This window comes from Calonectris borealis, chromosome 24 (assembly GCF_964195595.1).
Source record: "Calonectris borealis chromosome 24, bCalBor7.hap1.2, whole genome shotgun sequence".
NCBI lineage: Eukaryota > Metazoa > Chordata > Aves > Procellariiformes > Procellariidae > Calonectris > Calonectris borealis.
In genome coordinates, this window is record NC_134335.1 from 452,821 (window position 1) to 476,037 (window position 23,217).

At 60.2% G+C, this 23,217-nt stretch overlaps 1 protein-coding gene across 2 annotated transcripts in view; it reads right to left on the reverse strand.

Moving 5' to 3' along the window:
* The window catches only part of ZBTB16 (zinc finger and BTB domain containing 16), a 62,275-nt gene that overhangs the window by 14,121 nt on the left and 24,937 nt on the right, over positions 1-23,217 (reverse strand). The window contains exons 2-3 of one of the 2 annotated variants that reach the window (XM_075172794.1): positions 17,145-17,242; positions 7,976-8,062 (exon numbers count right to left, since the gene is read on the reverse strand). In XM_075172794.1, the coding sequence (XP_075028895.1) occupies positions 7,976-8,062; positions 17,145-17,242 (185 nt within the window). The remainder of the gene's footprint in view (positions 1-7,975; positions 8,063-17,144; positions 17,243-23,217) is intronic. The other variant, XM_075172795.1, reaches the window with a different exon arrangement.

Here is a 23,217-nt window from a genome sequence, read left to right on the forward strand (position 1 = left end):
GGGGGGCACCCACCTCCCTTTGCCTGCGGCGGGGATGCCGGCGCTGCCGAACCGAGCTTGCACGCCTGCGCCTCGTGCATCGAAACTCCCTCGCACCCCAGCATCCTTGGCAAAAAGCGGTATTCAGCTCCTGCAACCCCTAACGGTACGGATGAAAAGCTGCCCTCTTTCCCGGCGAAACAAACACCGCTTGACCAAAACGCACCAATCTGTTCGGTATCGGGGTATCTTTGCGCAGCATCTCCCCTCGGTGACGCTTTCCCCTAAGCCTGTCCCAGCGCTCTCCATGCTGGAGCGCCCCGGATCCACCCCTGCCCTTCCCGAGGACGAGCGCTTCCCCCGGGCAATCGGAGGCACGCTGCGGCGGCGTTTCTGGCCAGCACGTCAGAAGGGGAGCTGTCAGCTACTCGCTGACTCGTCGTCACCACGACGGCTTCCCAGATTTCCTCTTCCCAGTCGGAATTTGGAGTGAAACCAGCTGAAAAAATAATTTGACTTTCTGTCGAAAACATATTTGTCCCCATTGCTTTCCCAGCGATGGTTAAACTAATGTGTTAGAAGCTGCTCCGGTGAAACAAAGAGCTTGAGCGAGGAGACGAAGCGCTCGCCAGTGTTTCTGGTCCACCCAGAGCCGCCCCCCGCCTCCTTTTGGCCAAACAGTCCCCCCCACGCGCGTTTTCCAACCGGCGCGTCACGGCGAGCGGGCGCTTTTCCCTGCCAGGGGGGTTTCAGGGGACAGCAGACGATGTCCCTGGCCAGCGGCGTCACGTCCCGCCCTCCGCGGTGCCCCTGCGCTCGCCCGCGGGGCTGCGGCATCCCACCATCACCGCGGCCACCATCAGCATCGCCACCGTCACCGTTGCCATCGTCCCTCCCGGCGCAGAGCCGCGCCCGCCCGTCGCCCACCCGCTCCTGGGTCTCTCCCGGCCCCGCTGGCACCCTCTGGCCCCGAGGAGACGCCGGGGAGCCCCGGGCTGCATCCCAGCCGACGAAACGACCCTTTTGGCGGCGCGGGCGCCCGCCCCCGGCCAAGCACGGCCGGCGGAGCGGCCGGCTGCCGCGAGGCACAAAGCCGGGATTCGCAGCGTCCGCTTATTATTCCTGCACCCCCATCATGGAAAAAAAAAAAAGAGAAAAGATGAAAAGGCGCTCTCGGTAAACCCGGGGAGATGCAAAAGGGTACCGAGAGCAGCCTCTCCCTCGTTTCTTGTGGGTTTTTTTTGTAAAGCAGGGAGACGCGAATCCCGGGGGACAAAAGTAACTGCTAAGGTAAGTTAAACCTTGTCGAGATGAACTTTCCTGCTACTTTTAATTAAAAGTTCTTTGGAATTAAAAAGGACACTATTCAGGAAAGGCTGAAAAAAAAAATTCATTGACACCAGCCCGCCCCCCTCCCCTTTTTCCCAAGGAAAAGAAAAAGCTGTTTTTGTGTGTCTGCTCACCCAGCCCGCACTGTACAAAAGGAAGCGGATTTGCAGCAAGACACATGAGATGACCCCCTGACCCCGAGCCGCTGAAAAGTCCTCAATGGCATAAATACCAGATAATCAATCACATACCAGGAGGGCCGGTCCCCCTGCCCTCGCCCCCGCCGCCGGGTTTATGAGAGATGCACTGTAAACGGACACCGGCTCCTGACGGGAGGCCCCTCTCGGCATTCCTCCGCCGGACCAGGGGACCCCGGCCGCCTCCTCGCCCGCGTTTCAGCCCTATTTTATAAAGCCCCGGCGCGGCAGCGCCGAGCATCCCCGCGCTCGCCGGGAGCGCGGCAGCCGGGAGCGCGTTTTCTTTCCTGCTCCGGAGCCACAGGAGGAGCCAAGGGGCACGAGGGGCATCTCTTTGGGCTCCCGAGCGACGGCCAAGCATCCTCCGAGCCACCGCAGGCGGCCGCGTGGCCAGCGCCGCGAAGAAACCAGGGGAAAACCAGCCCTAAACGTGCCCACAGCTTTGCTTTCTGGGGGGGTTCGCGTGCTTTTTGAAGCCTCCGCGGGTTCTAGCAGCGGCCGTCCGACGCTGCTTTCCCTTACGGGGGCTCTGACAAGCATCTCGAATCCAGCAGAGGAGGGCTGCCAAGTCCCCCCGCGCTCCGGGGGCAACGACGGATGCCAAAGCTTTCAAGGGAGGGAAGGAAAAAAAAAATTGCTGAGATACTGCACTGGTTCGGTTAAACGGGGAGCCACTCAGCAACTAAATTTGATAATGCTTTTGTCCGCGGGTCAGAGGTTAAATATGTTCACACTAATCCCCTTCATCTAGAATTAAAGGACAAGAAAGATTTCTCCGTAGCTTAGCGAGAGGGCTTTTCTCATCGCGCTTTAAATAGTATTTGCACAGGAAAATTGAAGGCCGACCATTGGCCACCGGCTGCGGATGCGCGGGTCCGCCACGTTTCCACCTCCTGGCTTCTTTTCGGCGACTAGGCTGCTCGCACGAAGCCCGACCTCGTCGCGCTTCCCGACGAGCCCACCTTGGAGCGCGGGGACTTTCTGCTGCCCTTTGCTGTAAAGGTAGAAAAAGCAGCCGTGCTTTGGGAGGCAGGGAGATTCCCGGTTTCAGGAATGCGCGCCGGGACTCGGATTTCAAGCGCTGTCACAGGACATTACTGTCAGACAAAGGGGCTCTGTGCTGGCCCCCAGCACCCGCCGCCCGAGACCCCGCAGAAGCCGGGGCCGGCGGCACGCACCGCCCGGCCGGGGACGGTGCTAACGAGGCGCCGCCGCCGGCGACCCCGCTGCTCCGCGCGCTTGCCGGCGAGCTCCCGGCGCGCCGCGGCCGCGCTCGGAGGTGGCGGGGCGCAAGCCGACAGCCGCGTGCATCGTGCTCCTGAACAACGGAGGCTTCCGACGGAAAGCGTAGCTGTCCCAGCCCTCCATTTTATAGAAATAAACGTTTGCAAAACCCACTTTCCTTTGAAGACACCGGCTCGCGTGGGAAGAGCACCCGGGCCACGAGCTGGGAAGCGCAGGAGAGGCGACGGGCTCTAGCTGAACCCACGTGCTCGTCCTTCCCTCCAGTTGTACCGTTTTCAGTCCTTTTTGCAAACAAACTTGGCCGCGCGAGTATTTAAAAGGGCTTTGCATCTTGGACGCATTGGGATTGCTCCGTTTCGCCCTTCCTCGGCTCATCGTTTTCGTTTCTTTCTGCCACAGCCGAAGGTTGGAGCGTGCGAGTCCCGCTCCCGGCCGAGCAGCCAAAACGAAGCACGGGGTATTTCTTCGAAGGTTCTTACAAATACGTTTACAGGCGATGCTGCAGAACAGACGCCGCTCCTGCGCAGGGCACGTTTGGCTCCAGTCGGACGCCTGTACCCAGAAACGCCACAGCAGCCAGGAAAGCATCGTCACCGTCGGCACTTCACGTCTGCAGTTGCTGCTGAAGCCACAGACCCCCAGAGGTGCCTCTGGTAGCAACTCCCCCGGCCCCAAATCCGACCTTCCCAGCTCGGTCAAGGATTCCCGCCGGGCACTGCCGGCGTTTGGAGGTGCCAGGAGCAACGTCTTCGCACCCTCCACGTGCAACGGTTAACCAGATTTGTCTCCTAAGCTCAGGAGCCACGGTTTGAACCCAGCGCCAATCTTCTCCGTTCCGGTGCACCACGGGGCACTCCTGCCTCCTCTACAGCATCCTCGCACCCGAACCGAAGCCCGTCTCAGCCACGTCCGCCGCTCGCAGCCTCCGACAGAAGCGTTAGGGGACGGCGGCACGCTGGAGAAGCACGCGCAGGAGCTTTCGCCGCGCTTCCGTACCCGAGCATCCAAAATCCACGCTCGCATCCAACAGGAAAACCGCAAAGCGTCGTCTGGCCATCGCCGCGCAGCGTCGCCCGCACTCCCTCCCCCAGCCGGGACCACGCAACCGAAGCGAGCACGGGAGGCATAATTACCTCTAAGCGTACTTAATACTACCGTGCATTATCTGTAGCTATGGAGAAAAACGCTACCCGGTGGTATTTCCCCCAGAAGCCTCATCGAGCTGCTCTCTGAAAACTCTCAGGAGTCCCGTGAAACGGTAATAGGAAGTCACGGGCAGCCCAGGAAGACGTCGGGTTGGTTTCGGTAAGGAAGCGCGCCGGCTGCTCGCGGCCGGGCACCGCTCCGATCGAGCCGTGGGAGAGGATGCACCCAGAGGGGTCCAGAATCGCACCTCCCGAACCCGAGTCGCCCGCCGCCGGAGCGGGGACGTTGCAGACGGCTGTGGGCGGCCAGTGCCACCGCCGAGAGAAGCCCCGGCCGCCGGCGGAGTCAGGGGAGCATCCCGGCGGAGAGCCGGCTCGGCCGCGGCTCGCGGCGCCACGCTGGGCACACAGAATTTATGCTTCAACGTAATTTATGGCTCATATCGCCAAACCTGCGTGTTACGTTCCACTTGCTCAAAATCCTTAATTTCCAACAGCGAGAAAAATAGCGCAATGTGTGCCCATAACCACCACTGGTATCTTTTAGGCGGGTACCATTTTGAGGCAGAGAAAGCAAAGCAAAAGGAAGGAATTAAGTCAAATATGTAATTAATTGGACTAAAGGTAAATTTGCCAAGAACAGGACCCCGGCGCGGTCCCCCCTCCACCTCCTCCGAGGCATCCCCCTTGCCAACCCAGCCACTAACGGGGTTTCTGCAATGCTCTTTAACAGAAAAATGCCAAGTGCTCTGGCATTTAAAAAAAAAAAAAAAAAAAAAAAAATCACTGTGTACCTGAATATGCGTTTAGAACAGGAGCAGAATTTTTTTTTGGGGAAAAAAGCGCTTAAAGCCCTGCAAAGAGAGAGAGGAAGGCTGAGCGTCCCCAGCAGCCGCGGGCGACGCTTTCGGCAGGACCCAGCGCGGGGCATCCCACCGCCTCCGAGGCCGCCTCTCCCGGGTTCTTGCTCCCGTGCGCCGGATTTTCCTCCCTTTGTACCTCCGCTTATACCGCACGACTGTTTTGAATCTCTAAAATAATGTGACAAGTTAATGATGGCACAATTATCTAAATGTTTAACAGACATGTTATCTAAGTGAATCGGATTGAGATTCCATCCCGCTGACAATAAACATCAATGGGAGAGCAGAAAGTGATAGGCAAATTATCGCCAACCCTGCAATTTCAATGCTATTAAATTTGGAGGAATAACAGCCCTGAGGCCTGTAAACTCTGAATAAAATAGACCCTTGTGTTTGGCCAACTATTAAATCAAAACGCTACCAACATCCCAGCAAAAAAAAAAAAAAAAAAAAAAAGGAAAAAAAAAAGGGGGGGGTAGAGATTTATAGCTTTTCAATTTTCAGTTACACGTTGGTTTTATTAACTCTTTTCTGCTGCTCGCGTCCCGGAGCTGGCATCGCCAGGGCTGCGGGCAGGGGAGGGCGAAGGCTCCCGCGCATCCTCCGCGGAGCGGCCGGGGGCACGCCGACCCCACAAATCAAAGAGCCAACTACATGCCGAAGAAAACACGCTCTATATTCGGCGGCGAGCGTGCCCACGTGAAAGTGGGTCAGCAGTAAAGGCGCGCTGGCCCGCTGACTGACACCGGCTGCCCAGCGCGTACACGCTCGCGCGCGTTAATTGCCTTGGCACGCGGCAGGAAACTCTAGACGAGTCACCTCTGATATTTATAAAAGTCGGCGGCGAGCCCGAGCCCCGTTAGCACGAACAGCGGCCGTGCCAGCACCCCCAGCGCTTGCTGGGGGTCCTCGGCCCGTCTCCTCAGCGCGTTTCGTTTTTTCCTCTACGTTTTAGGAGAAGGGTAAGGAATTTTCCACGCTCTGCCTCCGGCGTGGCACCGAGCTTGTGCTGCTGGAAGACGAGCCAAAACAGTTGCTGCTTTTCCTATTGCCGCGGGACGGGGGCCAAGGACAGTGAACACCCGGAGAGGGCGTCTCAGTCCCGAGTCGACCGGGCTGTAGGCAGCACGCAGCCAGCTCGGCGCTTGCAGGCAGAAACCGTTTTCTCTTTCTCCACTGTTATTTTTCACCTTGCCTCCGAAAGCAGGGCGTAGGTTTTCTGCCGTAAGAGACGAGCAGCGTTTGACGCAGCCCACGTGCACCGGGCTGGCTTCCTGTTTTGCACTGTCATTCGGAGGAGCAGTGAGGGCTCCTCCGGGAAAAAAAATAAGTGAGGGAAAGGGGGGTCCTGGACCCTGACCGTTCACCCGAGAAACAGCCCCACGTGCTGAAAAGAAACCCCGAGAACCCTTTATCGCGGCCATCCGTTGCAGAAAAGCATCCGGAGAAGCAGCGACCGTTTGCAGACGGGTCCCGCGCCCTCCCCGACGCACCGTGGTTTTGAGCCAAGAGGGTACGTTTGGCCAGCCTGCACCAGACACGCCCTGCTCGGTTTTTGACGCCATCCGTGAAGGAATCTACCCGCGCATCTACCAAAAAGGGCTATTTTTCTGCCTTGGGAGGTCTTCCGCCAACCAACCTGCCGCTGAGGGCGAAGGGAGGACGCCCCCAAAAAACCCCTTCTGGGAGATGCCGTTATTTGGGAACGGGGTTAATTATAGGGATGGCAGGGGCGGGATGCTTCCCGTGCCAGGGCAGGGCTCTCTGCCGGCCGCCCGAGGAGAGGAAGCGATTCATTTCGGCTGCCCCAGCCACCCAGCCCCTCTCCGCCGCGTAACCGAGCCGCCCGTGTTTACAGCCGGAGGCGGGGACGATAAAGCCGCTCCGCCTGGGTCGCCGCTTCCCCGCGCTCCGCTGTCCTGTCGCCCTTTGAGCTCTGGCGCGGTCCAGCCCCCAGGTTTCAGCGACCGAAGGGGCTTTAATCCCCGCAGAAGCGTCAAGGTCGTTAGCCAACCCGTGCGGCTGCTCCGCATTTGCGGGATGCTTTTGGGTGCGGGCATCGCTCAATCGCTGCTCCACAGCATCCGCTCCCGACGTCACGCCGGGGTTACGCAGCCCCGGGCACCGAGGGGAGCCAGGCTCCTGCCAACCGCCCCGGGATGCTCAACAGGTCCAGGAAACGTAAGGAAACCGGGAGGCAGCTGCTGTTTGCTCGGCCACCTTTATCTCCCTGCCTGGGCTTGGGTCGCTCATCCCTGAGCAGAGTCGGTCCCCTCGCCTCGCTAGGACTCTTCCTCCTCCTCAACCTAGCGTACACGCGGCTTTTAAAAAGCTGCAGAATTCGTTGCCCGAGCTGCAGAGCCAGGGAAGGCTCGGCCACAGCAACCGCTCCGGTCAGGGTTTTAAACGCACACGAGCGCGGGGGAAAAAGGTTTTCTGTGCACAGCTGTGTCCGGCCCTCCACAAGGCCCCGTCCTCGGGTCCCAGGTCCCCCAGCACCCTTTCCTAGGAGCAGCTGCACACCCGCTGCGCGGTCTGACCGCCCAGCAGACACTTGCACCCGCGCGCGCACCTCGCGGCGGCGCAACGAAACCTCCCCAGAGCTCCAGCCGCAACGCAGTTATCCCTACAAACGCTTTGAAAAACGGGAACGCGACTATCGGCGCAGGCTGGGGTTTGCAAATGATCTGTAACTCATCGCTCTTGGGCTCCCGAGCATCCAAACGCTCCTGACGAGGGTATTTACCCCTTGGGAAGCTTCCCTCAAACCTGAAACGGTGGCCAAGTGCCGTCACGCCGGTCAAATTTTGGTGCACGTGGCTTGAGAAACGGAGAGTGAGCGGTGCAAGGACGCTCGGTTTAACCGCAGAGGCAGGTTGTGCTCCTCCTTCCACCGACGTCACCGTTACAAGCTCAGCAAAAACTGGCCAAAATAAGACGGCAGCAAGTATCCAACCCCAAAAGCCGTTTGGGGAGGTTTCCCTTGCAAACGCCACGCACGGCTTTCAAGACGAGTACGAAACCGTTTCCAAATCAGAGTCCAGCAGAAAACGCAGCCCCAACTTACCTTAATCGCATTAAAGTCAAGCGACGAACCCGGGCAGGTCAGAAGCGGGGACCGCAGCGGGTTAAGCTCCCCGTGGGGCAAAAGGTTACAAAGGCAGCCTAAACGTTAAACTGGCGCCTAAGCGAAGGAGGGAGCGGGAGGGCCACGTACCGGTGTGCGTCTGCCTGTGCGTCTCCAGGGCGTCTTCCTTCGAGAACTGGGCGCCGCACTGATCGCAGACCAGGGCTTTGGCGCCCGCTGGGGAGAGAAAGGGGAGAGGAGGGTTATTCGAGGGACGCCCGCCCAAACCTGCGCGGGGACGTCGCTGCGGCCGCCGGTATCGCTCAAACCGCAGGACCCGCGCGAGGGGGGCGTTTCACGTTTTATACCCCCCGCACAGCCGCGAAAAGCGGCCGCAGCGCTGAACCCCGCGGTCCCGTTCCTCGCACGCAACGCGCAATAAAGAGTTGCTTGCCAGGAAGAAATTAAATGTTCCTTTTTTTTTTTAAAACAAATCATTAAACGTCAATGGGTTTCATTAGCGTTGTAACCGATCTAATTGTAATTGGTTTCCTGCCCCTTCCCGTCGCAGCCGCTGTTGCCGGTACCCGAAGACGGTACCCGAGGATGCGTCCGGTCGCAGGCGCGGCCGAAAGGGCGCGATCGAGCGAGAAGCTCGGAGGCATCTTCGACTATCGGAGAGGGATGTGGTATCGGGAGGAATTCTTAGAAAATCACTACCAACGTGTGCCGCTAGTTCGGGCAAGGGAAAAAACCAGGATGCCCAGCAGCAGATAAGTGACTTCCAGATAAAACCAGATTAACGATACACGCCACGTCCGAAGCATCGCTGCCGGGACAAAGCCGTGGACCCATTTCTTAGATTTCAAGGTTTGATTCATCTGTTGTGAGGAGCCGAGCGTGACAGAGCCGCCTTCGAGGCGGGGGGCATCGCTCCGCAGCGTGGCGTGCCGCCCATTTCCAGGGGTCCAGACAGCGTCCCACATCCCCTCCCCGCCCCCCCGAGCCCCCCGCCCCACCGTCGGGGTGGGATGCGGGGAAAGGCGCGCAGAAAAGGCGAGGGGGAGAGAGGGAGGTATCACGAGATGCATTAAAAAGAGAATTCCTTCGCCTTTAAATTGTCTCGGTAACGGCTGGCTCGCAGGCAGAAATATTTGGCAGCGGCGAAATTAAAAGTGATAAATTTTCTCGCCAAGCGTTGATCGATAATAGAGGTCTCATCTGTTAATCAATACGACAGTCTGCCTGTTTACTGTGCATATGTTGTTCGCCGCCGCCCTCGCCGCGATGTCAAGTTTGCATTCAAAACAACCCGAGTGTGCGCGGGCCACGCGGCCGCTCGCGGAGGGCTAAACCCACAAAAAAGGGGCCGTGGGGCGCTGGGAGGCGGGCGGCGGGGCAGCTCCCCCTGCGCGTGCCGCCGGCCGAAAGGGCGCGCGCTCGGGATGCTTTCGGGGACGCGGGCGCTGCCGGCGGTCCCCTCCCTTCACCCACAGCAGGGAGAGGAGCGCGGCGTAAAGGGTGCCGAGACCGCCCGGAGCGGCGAGGGGACGGGGATCGATAGGGCAGCGGCCGCGGGCTGACCTCCGCCCGGCACGCCGGCGCAGGTGATGCGCAGCCGGCAGTTGCCAAGGCAATGACTCTCCATCGCCACTCGAAGCTCTCCCAAGCCCCGGCGCTGCTGCAAAGCGCGATCCACGAGGACGCAGCGACCCGCTGCAGCAACAGGTCCTCCCCGGCGAGCGCCTGCCGGCCTTCGCCCCCGCCCCGCCGCGCCGGTGATGCCGGGGGGGTGCTGCGCTCGGGGGCGCATCCGCGGCGGGGGGGAAGCCCTGGGGTCGTGCTAAACGCGGGGTTTGCTTTTTCTCTCCCCGCTTCCGCGCGGGGCCGCAGGCGCCGCGATCACTGCAGGTGCCCCACGCCCCGAGAGCGGCGGGCGGGCACGGCCGGGGCCGGAGGGGCAGCGGGAGCCCGCAGAGCCGCCCGGCGAGGCCCGGCGAGGAAGGGCGAAGGCGGCCAGCATCTGGCCGGGGGGCGGGCGGGGGGGGAGAAAAAATTCCTGGCGAGGCGAAAATAAACAGGGCGAACGCCGGGAGGAGCTGGGCGCGCTCGCTTACATAAGGAAGCACAGCGTGTACCAAAACAGCGGACCCAAAAAAAGCCGGAGCTGTCAGAACAATGAGTACAGACGCGGGGCATTTTACAGCAGGCGCTGCCGTACAGTTTTATTTACAGTACCTCTTATCAGCGCGGGAACAGCACGCTGCCTGCCAATTTCCAAAGGCCAGGACTGCGTGTTCTTTCCCTCAAGTAGATATGTACTCCAGGCGGGGGAATTTTTTTCCCTTTTTTTTTTTTTTTTTCTTTCTCATCAGCAAAACAAAAACCGATACGGAGCCAGGATTCCTGTAATGTACACACGCTCGCGGAGGGGGGGGGAGGAGGAGGAGGAGGAGGAGGAGGAGGAGGAGGGAGGGCGGCGATTGAATATGTAAATAGTTCAAGGTTAATTTTACTATGTGAGTCACCGGGAAAAATGTCATCCAACATCTGAGCTTATTATAACAGGGCTCAGGAAAAAACCACCGCGGCTCGATGTTTGTTATTCAAGGGAGCAGGACGTATTTGAAAGCAGCACATCCAGAGCCTGTGTCAGGGCTGCCTCCTCTCCCTCTCGCTCCTTCCCCGCGCTTTAAACGACGCCCGTAGAAACGATTAGCCTCTCCAAACGTACGCGCAAGTTCGGGGAGGGTATTTTTAGCGAGCGCCTCGTATCGCCTACAGTATATAGATATCTCCGGATGATCTTCCCGACGGGACGGGACTCCGCGTGCTGCCAAGTATCAGCCGCCTTTCGGCGCGAGCCTCGCAGTTGGCACCAACCTCCCTGCCGTACATTTATATCCGCGCGAGCAAATTTATAGCTCCTGCCTAATAAAGGCCCCTGCGGCGAGAGGCTGGCGCGAACGGCCGAGGAGCCGCCGCTTTTTCCGTCCAGCGCGATCTGCACAGTCATCGCCGCCCCGGCGTCCCCCTCGGCAAGGTCAGCGCTGCCCGGGGACCGCGGTGCCCCCGAAGCGAAGCGAGGAGGAGGGAGAGGCCTCAGCTTATTTAATTTCCCAAGTGCAAGGGGACAGCCAGGATGGGCAGCGTTGTCGGGGTTGAAAGCAGCTCTCGGAAATGGGATGCTCGAAAGGGTCACGGCGACCGTCCCCGTCAGCATCCCCGTGAGCTCGGCTCGGGCGGGCGCAGGCAGGGGCTGCCGGCTCCCTCCCCTAAAGCCAGGCTTAGCTGGGTGAGCCTTAACGCGGGGCTCGTCTAGTTTTAGCTGCTACCACCCCAACAGCACGCCCATTCACTTTAATTACTTTATTGGGGACGAGAAATAGGCTCTCCAGCTTTAGCACTTCGGATGGTAGGAAGCAGTAAACGGCCCCAAACCGGCTACGCGCGCCGCTCCTTCGCCCGCCCGCCTGCGCCGCTGCCCTGCCCTCAACTGGGGGCCGCAGCCCCCCGGCCGCCCGACGGCTCCGGCTTCCCGCCCCTCTCCCCGCAGAGGAGCGCGGCGGAGGGGGCAGGCGCAGCAAATGCCGCCTTCCCCCTCCCGACCAATTTCGCCATTTGCTAAACCGCCGCCTTCCCGCGCCCGGGTCCCCGTCCCCGGCTGCCAGATGAACCTTCCCGGGGCTGGGGGCCATGAGGCTGCGGGGAGAGGCGCTCCGAAACACAACCTGTAGCCCAGGCAAAAATAAGGGAAAAAAGAGGAGCCGCGAGCATCCTCCGGAGGAGGAGGATGGGTAGAGGAGGAGAAGGATGGGCAATCAGTGATTTCCCGCGGCCGCGCGGGGAGGAGGGCGGGCCGGCGGCAGCAACGCCTCGGCCCTTCCCCACCGCGGTTTCGGCACGAGGGCCCCGCCGGTACGATCCGACATCTATTCCCCTCCCTCCCCCAGCACAGGGGATTCATAAAAATTTGGGATTCTGTATTATTAACAGGCTGCAACTGGCAAGAAGGTGGCGGTGGGGGAAATATGGATTAAAAAAAAATTGCCGAGTAAATTTATGCGCTGTCGTCGCTTTACTACCTAATTAATTCAGTAATTTCAAAAACAATTTTATTTATGTTCCATTTACCACATCAAAAGTGCAAAGAAAAAAAGGCACCAAACCACAGCGATGCTAAAATAATACCTCAAGGCATCTATTTTTAATCAGGGGAAGAAAAAAAAAAAAAAAAAAGAAAGAGCCGGCCCCGGTTTCTATACAATCTCTGTCGGGCAGACCACCAACTCGGGGAGAGCGAAGCAGCCGAGCCCTCCGCCAGTGCCTTCCTGGCTGCCGAAAACAGAGCTTGTCAAAAAAAAACAAATCCATAATGGCCTGAGGCTCCTCTCCAATCTATTTTCTGCTCAGCTGGTTTTAAATGAAGTTATTATGAGTCATTAAAACACCCGCAAGCCTGTGGAAGTCAGCCAATTACAATTTTAAATTTAGCCTGTTCTCTACCCCATTCTCTTGTTTTCTTCTCTTGCCCACATCAAGCCGCTTTTTGATTTTTATTATTGCCGTTATTATTATTTCCCTTCTCCCCTGTTTCACCCAAGTGGAAGAGACAGTGGCGAAAACCGCCGCGCTAAAACGGCTATCTCGGAGGAAGCCGCGAAGGGCCAAGACCAGGGAGAGCTGCCGGGCGGGCTCGGACCTGCAGGGGCAGAGGGCTTTGCCCCCCTCCGCCCCCCGCTGCCATCAAAAGGCAGCGGCCGAACACGGGGGGGAAAGCCGGGCGCGGGCTTCGAAGGCGAGGCGGGAGGCCGAGCCCCGCGCCAGCCTCCGCCGGCGACGGGACGAGCTCGGCCCGCGCCCGCCGCCCCGCTCGCGGGGCCCGGCGGCTTCGGCGGCTCTCCCGGCACCGCCGGCGGGCGGCTCTGGCGCGAAGGACGCCCCGGCGGCGCCTCGCGGGCCGCCCCGGCGCGGCTCGGGGAAGCACCTGGAAGGACGGAGTGGGGGCCTGGGGGCGGGCGAGGGGGCAGAGCCGCCGCCAGCGTGCTCGCCCACCCTTTGCCAGCCGGCGCCACCGGCTGCCATGCCGCGCGGCGATGGGGGTGCGTGCGTGTTGAGAGGAAACGTAAAGATCCCGGTTTTCGGCTGAGGAGCAAGGGAAGGCGGGTTCTTACACCGTGTCCCCTTCTCCTCCGCCCCGCCAGCGCTGCTCTCTCCGGCAGCCTCCTCTCGGCGGGGAAAAAACGACAGACCCCATCCAAAGCCCCGGCAGCCCCGCGCGGCGAGCGAGCACGGAGCGTGCTGCACAGCCCATAAAACTCCAAACAGCCTCCAGACACTCCTGCAATCGTCCTCCATCAAAACACTTTGTCTTGCATACAGAAATGCGGCGGGGCGCCGCGCGGAATACCAAATCAGCCCGTGACGGTGCGGGGAGGTGGCTCCTTGGCAACCGGGGGGGCTTCACAGCCGCGCCGCTCGACAGGAAACAAAATCTGTCAAGCCTGTTGGGCAAATGATAAACATTAGCGGTATTAAAAAAAAAAAAACAACACAAAAGCCGCGTAAACGGCTGGCGAGGGCGCGGGGAGGCGCGGGGAGGGACGGGGGGGCTCTGGCCCCATTTACCCCCCCATCCCCGGAGATGGGGGGTCTCCAGCGCCGCGACCGCGGGGGAAGTTTGGGAAGTTTCCCCCAGGCAGCGGGAAGCTGGGGGAAGCGGGTGGGCGGCGATGGCCGCGAACGTGTAGCGGTCGCAACGGGGACGGACGCGCGTCGGATGCGTTTGGTCCGGGGAGGGGTCCCGGCACCTCGCCCCGCAGCCCACCCTGGATAACAAGGGGCGGCCGAAGGAGGGGAGCGGGGAGAGGCGGCGGCGGCGGGTGAAAAATAAATATATGTTCGATCAGGTAAGGGCGGGGGGGGGAAAGCAGCTGGCTCCGACCCAGCGGCCGGGTCCAGGAACCCAGCCAAAACGGGAGCTAAAAAGCAAACCGTATTCTTCTGGTCTCGGCTCAGGCTCTCGAGGCAGAGCGGACGGGGGGCGGGGGGAGGGGGGCGAGAGAAATGTATTTTTCATCAGCCAGTGTATAATTTATAAACAGCATTAAACAGTTTTTGTTTTCTTTCTTCCTCTCCCCCGTGTGCGCGGCTTGGCCGGCAGTCAAGCCTGCATTAATTTCTGCTGTGGGTACAGTGTGTTCTTGGATGCACATCTGCGGATGATCATAAACGCGGGAACGCTGGCAGAACATCCAGACCTGCCGGCAGGCCGCTGACATCACCCGGGACCGAGCGCGGGACGCCGGCCAGCCGGGGCGGGGGGGCGGAGGCCTCCCCGGGGAGCCGCCGCGGGTACCGGCTGGGGGCACGGGGGCCAGCGCCGCCGTGGCCCCCACCGCCGGCACATCGCCTCCCGGCGCCCGCCGGAGGGGACGCGGAGCACGCGGGGGGAGAAGGGTCGACGCTCGCCAGAGAGGCGGACGGCGGCGGGATGAGCCCCCTGCCCTGAAGACGGGTGGGGGCAGGCGGGGGCGGGATGCGCCCCTCCCTCCCTCCATCCCAGGTGGGCTCGCCGCCGGGGACCGCCGTCCCCACGGGCACGCTGCGTCCCGCTCCCGAGCCCCCTGCTCCCCAGCGAAGCCCGTCCCATCACCCAAGGGGACCTCGGTGCCTTCTCCTCCCGCCCGCCACGAGGCAGGAGGAATTGAGCGTATTCGGGTGGGGAGGAGCGCCGGGGGCCAGCAGGGCGGGGGGCTGTGGGCGCGCTGCCTGCGCGCTGCCCGCGAGCATCCCTGCGCGCTGCCACGGCCCGGAGCGCAGCAGGGCCACGGCAGCCATCTCCACGGCCAAGGTTCCTAAGCAAGCGGGGGGAAAGGCTCAAATCTGCCTTCCTCGCTCTCCTGGGGAGGAAACCCACATCAAAACGGGACGCGAGCAAGCGTGCCCACCAAAAGCCAGCTGCGGCGAGGGTGCCGGTGAAGCGAGCGGCGGCGCTGGGACCAGCCTCCCCAGGTCACGTCGATGGCGCTTCTCAACCATATCACCGAAGAGCCGGGTCTCCCACCCGGCTTTCCCTGGCCCTGCATTCTTCTGGGAGAGGGGCAACTCTCAATACCATTTTCACAGGTTTTTGGGAGCGCCTCTGCAGCCGGGAGCAGGCGGCGCTGGGCAGCACGTAGGAAAAGGCTTTGCACGGCATTAAGGGCTTTATATTTACGCTTTATACTGGAGCGTAAACATTCAGCCGAGTATTTACCTTGCACCTGCGAGGCTGCTGCGATAATGCCGCCGAGCGCCCGCCGTGTCGCGGGGCACTGCGACCCCCCTAGGGCCGGTCCCCCATTTGTTCCTTCATTTAAATGCACCTTTCCCATCAGGTATCTCCCATAAACGCTCGCTTAGGGAACTCGGAGCTGCCAGCCCCTGTTAAACCCAGCATTTGCTGCCTTCGGCACTGGGGCTGCTGGAGCGGGGGATGCCGGGGGGGCACAAGCCGTTCCCCCGCGATGCTCTCCCAGGGGGCAAACTCCCCAGTAAACACATCGTCCATCGGCGCGGAGGCAAGCCCCCTTCGGAGCGCCGCTGTGCCGAAAACAAGCCCTCGCGCCGCCGCTCCGGCACAACCTGGCTTCAGCCCGGGCTGGCGGAGGGGGGAGGCGAGGGGAGAGGTGCAAAGGTCTCCTGCTTTAATAAATAACAGCGCTGGAATTCGCGGCGGCTGTTTGCGAGCACAGGGCAGAGCTCTCCCCGCCCCCCCGCCCTCGCCGGATTTAAAAAAAAAATAAAATAATAATTAATCCTGCGCGATGACAAGCTTGGCTCGGCGTTCACTGTACATACTGTACCCACAAAGCTGGCCGCCCGCCAGGGACGGGCCGCGAGCCAAGGCGACCGTAACAAACATGAGCTGCGCGCGCCAGCGCCGAAGCAGGGGGGACCAGCATCCCGGGGACCGGCATCCCGCACCCTGCACCAGGGGGGACCAGCATCCCGCACCCCAGCGCTGGACAGGGCGGGACCAGCATCCCGGGGACCAGCATCCCACACCCCAGCTCTGGGGGGGGACCGGCATCCCGCGCCCTGCACCAGGGGGGACCAGCATCCCGCGCCCCAGCGCTGGGGGGGACCAGCATCCCGCACCCCAACACCAGGGGGGACCAGCATCCCAGTGACCAGCATCCTGCGCCCCAGCGCCAGGGGGGACCAGCATCCTTTATCCCAGTGCCAGGGGGACCAGCATCCCGCACCCCAGCACTGGGGGGGGGGACCAGCATGCTGCACCCCAGCGTCGGGGGGACAAACTAGTGTCCCGGGGACCAGCCTCAGCAACCCGCCGCTGCCTGCGGGCACCCTGGGGAGCCGGGACCCATTCCAAAAAGTGGCAAGGTGGGGATGGGGTCGGGCCCAGCTCCAACGCCCCGAAAAGCAGAACCCGGCGCCTGGCCAGAAGGAGCGTGGGGCAGGCAGCCCCGCGCCGCTCCCTCGGGTACGGGCAAGGCACCTCCCTGCCCCGTGCCCCTCGGCGTGGACAAGGGGCAGAGGGGGAAAAAGAAATATGAATGTAGGGGAAAAAAACAGATAAAAATATACAAAAAACCACAAAATACAATATAGCTTCCTTGTGAAGCTACCCACAAGCGCAGCTTTGGCTGCAGTACCTGCCACCCCAAGAGATTTGCCTCAAACGAGTGGGACGAGGAGTCCCGCCTGCGTTCGAGCAAAGGGGTCCGGTGGCTGCCGGCTGCATTTTTTTTACATTAAACCCCCAGCTGCATGAGGGGCTGCACGCCCAACAGGAACATCAGCCTACATTGAGTTGCAGAGCACAAGCCTTCCCACCAGCGCAGCGTTCCAGCCCTTCCCTATCTATTTAATTAAAGGGCCTGCAATGTGCGAACCTGCTAGTTAGATTCATTAGGCAGAGAACGCCTAATTCCGCAGCAGTTTTGCTAACGAAACTGTGGCGGGCGCCCGTAGGCGAGGAACACGGTGCCGGGACGTGCGGGGGAGCCGAAGCGAAGGCGACGCTCACGCTACGAGCGGGGCTGGACAGCAAGCAGCCGTGCGGTACGTAGAGTTTGTTATTCCGAGCTGCTTAGCCCGGAAAATATTTCCCCAATTAAGGAACTGAAAACAAACTCCAAAAAAGAAAATTTAAATAAATCAAATTACTGGGCATTGGAGAACAAGTCTGCAATGTGCTGCCCCGGGAAGGGTACAGCCAGCTCCGCACGCACCTCGCGAGCCAAGCGGCCGCAGCATCTCTGGGTGGGAGCATCCCCCCCGTCCCGCCCCGAGCATCCCCCTTCCGACCCACCTGAGTGAGCCAGTAAGTGCATTCGCAGCCGCAAGCTGTCCAGGAACCGCTTCCCGCACAGCTCGCATCCGTAAGTCTTCATCCCGCTGTGCAGCTTCCTAGGGGAGAACAGAGAGGGGTTAGTCCTCCTGCGCGCGGGGGAGAGGTTATCCGACACAATGCCGGGGAGCTTCCCGGTATTTCACGCAACCAACGCGTCGCCCCAAGTCGGTTCTGGTTGGAGAGGCCCTATAGGAAGGGCATGAACGGGAGGTCCCGTGTGACGCCCCAGGACCGACGAGATTACCTTCTCCTGTTCAATGTTTGTTACCATTACCGAAGTTGGATTCTTTTAATAAACCCAATAAATCTGAACCCTAGAGTCAACGCAAACTCTGCGTTGGCAAACTTCTTCCCTATGCAGCGAGCGCTTTTGAAAAGGGCACTGTACTCCAAAAAAAAAAAAAAAAAAAAAAAAATTTAAGAGGCCGTTTGTATGCATTTCTAACCGAACCCCAATTTCTGTCCAAATTCAGCGTGACACAAATCGCAAGCAGAAAACTTCACCGCCAGCTAGCAAACAGGAAACGTGCCACTCACCATTTCCTGGCACCACGAGGCACAACGAAGCTACGCCCGGGCGGCATTGCACAACTCCCGGCTGCAGCGGCAGAGCCGCATCGCCTATCCTGCACCGCGCCGAGGGGCTGAGCATCCCCCGGCGTCCCGGGGAGCCGGGGTGGGGCTCGGGACCGGTCACAGCATCTCCCCCCCTTCGCCACCGCGGGCAGCGGATGCTGGGCTTGGCCACCACGGCCGAACCCACGCCGTTTCCCTCTCTTTGCCGCGGAGATGCCGATGCTCCGCCTTTGGGTAGCAAAGGACCCGCAGCAGACGGGAGCTCCCCATCAAATGAAATAACCTTTGACGACAGCGTTTGCGCTGACCTGGGCAGGAGCACGGTCCGAGTCTACGACAACCAACCCACCGCCCTCCCTCCGACTCGCTCCCGGAGCTGCCACGGCCGCCCAGGGCAGCCCCCCCAAAGCCATTCCCCCCGCGGGCCACGCCGCCGAGGAGCACCCCGAGGCTCGCTCCCCCAAACGGCCGCCGCCGCTCTCAGCGCGTGGGGGGACACCCCCCGAAACGCCTGGAACGGGCGCTCGTTGCTTTGTTTCACCGCGGTGGCTGGCGGTCGATGGATGCTTTTGCAAAGGAGCCCGGCTCTGCGCTCGCCAGCAGCAGGGATGAAAAGCCCCCGAGCCAGAGACGCCTCCAGCCGGGCGCGCTGGCTGCTGCCCGCCAGCCACACCTCGGTTCACGTGAAGCGTTCGTCCCGACGGCCGGGGAGGGCTCGCGGCAGGAGCACGTGCAAAGTTTCAAAATCGGATGCTGTAAACAGAGAAGTATTTGTATGTGTTTGAGGAGCAACACAGCAAATCGCTGCATGCCGACCTCTGATCGCATCCGCCATTTATCATCGCTCTGCAACGAGACGAGCGTATTTTTATTGCCTTGTTGCCAAAGACGCAACAGAAACGGTCTTGTCCGGGGCTGGACGCCGAGCCCTCCTCCCTCCGGCGCTCCCGCGGGAGGGCTCGGCCCCGGCCGAGCAGGGCTGCGAGGACCGCTCGCCTGCTGCGCGCGGGCCGGGGCGAGGGGAGATGGAGCTTCGCGGCAGCTTTACTTCCCGCCCGCGGTGTAAGCCTTACTGGCGTGAAGCTGTCGCTCCGCCGAGCCCTAGCCGGAGCATCCCTTGCAGCCGCGGAGAGCCCGGCGCCCCCGAGCTTCCCCTGCCCCCCGCGCACAGCGTCCCGTTCCCTGGAAGCGGGCAAAGCAGCCGGCCCCGCGTCCCGCCCCGTATCCCGCTCTGCAGGGATGCTGAACGGCAACGCTGGAAGTGCCGGAGCCCAGGAGGAGACCCTGTCACGTTCGGCAGCGAGCGAAGGCTGCGGAGCAGAAAGGGAGCGGAGGGGAAAAGAGCAGGAGTTGGTTTCAACTCTCAACTTTGCTGCATAATGTAATTATTAATCAGGCTCGTCCTGAATTCACTGTGTCATAGCGGAGGATTAAGAGTCATGCACGAATTCAGGCCAAGAAGGTTTACAATCCAAAGGATTTATCCGCCTTGCAAAAATAAATAACACACCAGCCTCCCGACAGACTGCTGCTGCCAAGAAGTCAGCTAAATAAGCGACAACCTTCTCATTTTGCATTTTTAATTAGGGACGTGCCTGTCACACTTCCCCGGCTCGGGCTGAGCTCGCTTCTGCACTTAACGCCGGGTTTAAACCACTTTGTCGGGAAGAGCGCAGCATCCTCCCTGCCAGCGCTGCAGCCCTCGCCTCTTTCAGGCTAGAACGCCTTTGCAGTGAATTAAAGTGTAATTGGTTAATTAGTTTGAGTAAAACTTGGAATTTTTTTTTTTTTGAAGTGAGCTTCCAGGAAGAGAGCGGAAACAAAAGGACGAGTTGCCCCTCTCTGCATCGCCCAAGCCGACAGGAGTACCAGCAGAAGCGACCCTGCTCCCAGCGCGGACCCCCAGAAGCCAGGGCCACCCGGGTCAAACCGCGCCCCCCTTCCCGGGAGCAGCAATTTATTCTCGCCCCCACAGCGGCGAGACGGACGGCGGCACTCGATGCCCAGCACGGCCCGAGAAAGGGGCGTGCGGAGAAGCCCTCCTCTCCCACCTTCCCCAGCAAGGAGAGGGGAAACCACGGGAGCAAGGGGACGCTCAGCTGGCGGGTGCCAGGGCTCCCTGGAAGCCCGCACCTCCACCCCACTCGGGCGCTGCCGTTTCCCCTACTCCCGTAACCGCCTCGCTGTTTTAGCGCGCCGGGGCGCTCACCGAGCGATTTATTTGCCATGCCTCTATCAACAAATTTCAGCGGCGACAAAAGTTTTCCATTCGGCGCCTGCTTGTAGGACGATCTTATCGCTCGCCATCTTGCTCGGTCCCTTTCAAGAAGGTCTTAAAGCGCTTTATCTGCTCGGGCTCCCGGTAGCAAAATATGATTGAAATGTTCTATTTCTGCTCGCCGGATTAAGGAGATGTTGCAAAACTGCACAGAAACCTGGCAGATGTAAGCAAGGTATTACGGCTGCTCCGGCTGTTAAGATCTGAGGGGGAAGATCAATATGTGCTTCTCAAGTTGTGCCTCTAGAAAGGGGAGGGGGAGAAGTTAAGGACGTGAAAACACATCGCTTCTCGGCGACGCTGCCCAAACTCGAGCGCAAAAAGATACACTACGCTTTATTATTTCAATCCGATGCTGCAATTACGCTCCACGTACTCCCTGTCTCCTGCAAGGTCCCTAGAAGCAACTCAGCCAAGACGACGCTCGTGGGATGGAGAGCAGCGGCAATCGGGAAAAGCGCCTTTTTTTTTTTAAAAAAAAAAAGACGGTTTTGCTCTGTAACTCCTGCTCGATGCAACGCTCGAGGCACACAGAAACACGAAGCCGGCCGAAGCCTCCAGGTTGCGAGATATCGCTGGAGGATGCTCCGGCGCGGAGGTTTGCCAGGGCGGCGAGGATGCTTGCGGCGGGGCACCCCGGGGCCGGGACCGACCTTCCCGAGCGAGCCCCGGCGCGGAGCTTTGGCGAAGGGCTCTCCAGGCGGGATATAAGCCGACCGTGGGGTGATACCCCCTCCCCACCTAGCGCCGGCAAACAAAAGCCGGGCGGGAGGCTGGCCCCTCGCAAGCTGCCGGTAATTAAAAAGGCCTGTAAATGCCCCGCAAAAAGCACTTCAAAGGGACGGCGACTCCAGCGAGACCGCGCGGTGTAAAAATTATGAGTTTTCCCCACGGGGTGCTTTGTGTGAAAAGGCCGGGATCGGTGGCAAACGCCGCTGCCCGCTCCCGGAGGGCGCGGGGGCTCGGCGGAGCATCCCGGGGGATGCAGGGACTAGGCAAGAGCATCCCCGGGGGCGCGGGTACCGGCGCAGCCCCGCTCCCTAAAGACCACCGCAAGTGGCCCACCGCCACCGCAAGCAAGCTCCTGCTCCGCCTGCTCACAAACCTGCGTAAAAACGCCTTCTGCTATTTTTATTTAAGGAGCCCCGGTTGCCTGGCCCCCCCCCCGCCACCGCCCCTTTTGGGAGGAGACCCCCTCCCCTCTGCGCCAAACGAGACGCACAGCTTTTGGCTGTTTGATTACTTCTAAGTGTATATTTTTCCCCTCAAACAGAGTGAATACAACGGTTAGGAAATTTGACAGAAAACTATTCCGAGCCATTTATTGCCTTAATGCGCACCTTTGTCCAACAGGCAGTTTTGACAGGAGCGATAAATTCCAAATTTATGTCAACAGAGCATATGTTGAACACCTCATTTCTGAGCTAAAGCGGCATGCTGCCCCATAAATCACCCTTCTGTTTGAAATGAAAGTAGATTACGGGCCCGTGTTATTGAGCAGTTAGAGCCACAGTCGTATAAATCAGAACTTTTAACTCCAGGCGATCCGTTCTGCAATTAACTAAAGGGCACTTTGTCATCTCCGGGCCGGGGCGCAGCTTGGCAGGGTGACCGGCTACCGGGGAAGGCGACAAACCCCCGTATCGCCAAGGACAGGCTCTGCCGCGGCAGAGCTCTGCTCGCTACCTGTTGAAGCGGTGAACTCCGGGGCAAAGCCCGGAGCAGAGCGCTTCCCGGCTGGGAATATACGGCTCTGGGGGGAGCACGGGGCTCCGCTCCTCACTGCCCGCGTCCCTCCTGATCCGCATTTTGGCAGCCGGGTCAAACGCCACGGGGCAATCGTGAGGCTGGCGTGGCAGAGGCAAAACCTCAGAGTCCTACTAAGTTAAAAGCGAGACAAAAACGCGCATCGGTGCAACATCAAGAGCCTTGCACCGCCTCGAAAGGGAAAGGCACGAAAGGAAAGCTGTCCTCGTGAATTTTGCAGCGGTTTTGCTTGCACCTCCTGATACCCGTGCAACAGGTCGAGACCCTCGTCCCGCCGCGTTTCCCCTCGTCCCGCCGCGTCTCCCGGGGACGCGGAGCCGGGAGGACGCTGCAGGGGCTCAGCCCCGCGAGCGTCGGTGCGGAGAGCGAAGGGCGAGGGGGCCGCGGCGGGCGGGCGGGCGAGGGGGCAGGTTACCGCCCGTGGGAGCAGCAGCGCTATAAAAAGCTTCAGACGCTAAGTATTTCCTTTCCTATAAAATATTCATTGCCGCGCGCGAGAGCCAGGGAGCAGAAACCTCAAGCGGTTCTAACTTTGTGCCGCAGCAATAACAGAGTTTTATAGGAGCCTTCTGATTTTATTTATACCCGGCTATGACTGCGGTGCCCCGTTGGAGGGGCGGCTGCCGGCCGGTACGTCCCCGCCGCCGCGCGCACCAAACACCGGGCGGGCAAACCGGGACCGGTGCGGCTTCGCATCCCCAATGCAACCAGGCTAAGTAATTCCCCAAAACCCCCCCCCGCCGCCTGGTTTCCACCCGCGCCTCCCTCGCCCGGGTAAATCGATATGAAAATCAATTCATCCCCTGATCTATTTTATCAAGATAGAGGCGGCGGTGCCACATCTCATTTGCAGCGGGGATCTCGTGGAAAGCCAAGGTCAGCGGGCAGCAAGCCGTCTGCAAGAACCACGTCGTACATCCTGCGATAAGAGTCTTACACCCGCGCGGCGGAGAGGGTGATTTCCCCCCGACACGGTTATTGACGACGCTGGGTGACACCGGGCGGCTCGGGCTGCTGGCGCCGGCCGCGGGACGTGCTGCTGGGGAGGCTCGGCTCCAGCACGGCCACCGCTCTGCCCTCATCTCCCAGCCCGGCGGATTAAAATAGCAGGGAGAGCTATTAAGGGCACGGGGAAGGGGGAAGGGAGCCGAGACCTTCCTTTCGGTTTAATAAATTAAGAAGGGGAAAAAAAAAAAAAACAAAAAACAAACCTGCCCTCAAACCACCGCCGCTCCTAAAAAAAAATTAAATAAATCTTACGCTGGGAGCTGGGAATAAAGATTTTACTATTTCTGAAGTTTAAAAAAAAAAAGGGGGGGAGGGGACAGCTATCAACAGAGAGCACTAGAACTCCCTGCCCGCACAATATTTATATTTACCTTGAGCTAATTCACGAGCTTTAGCCAGATG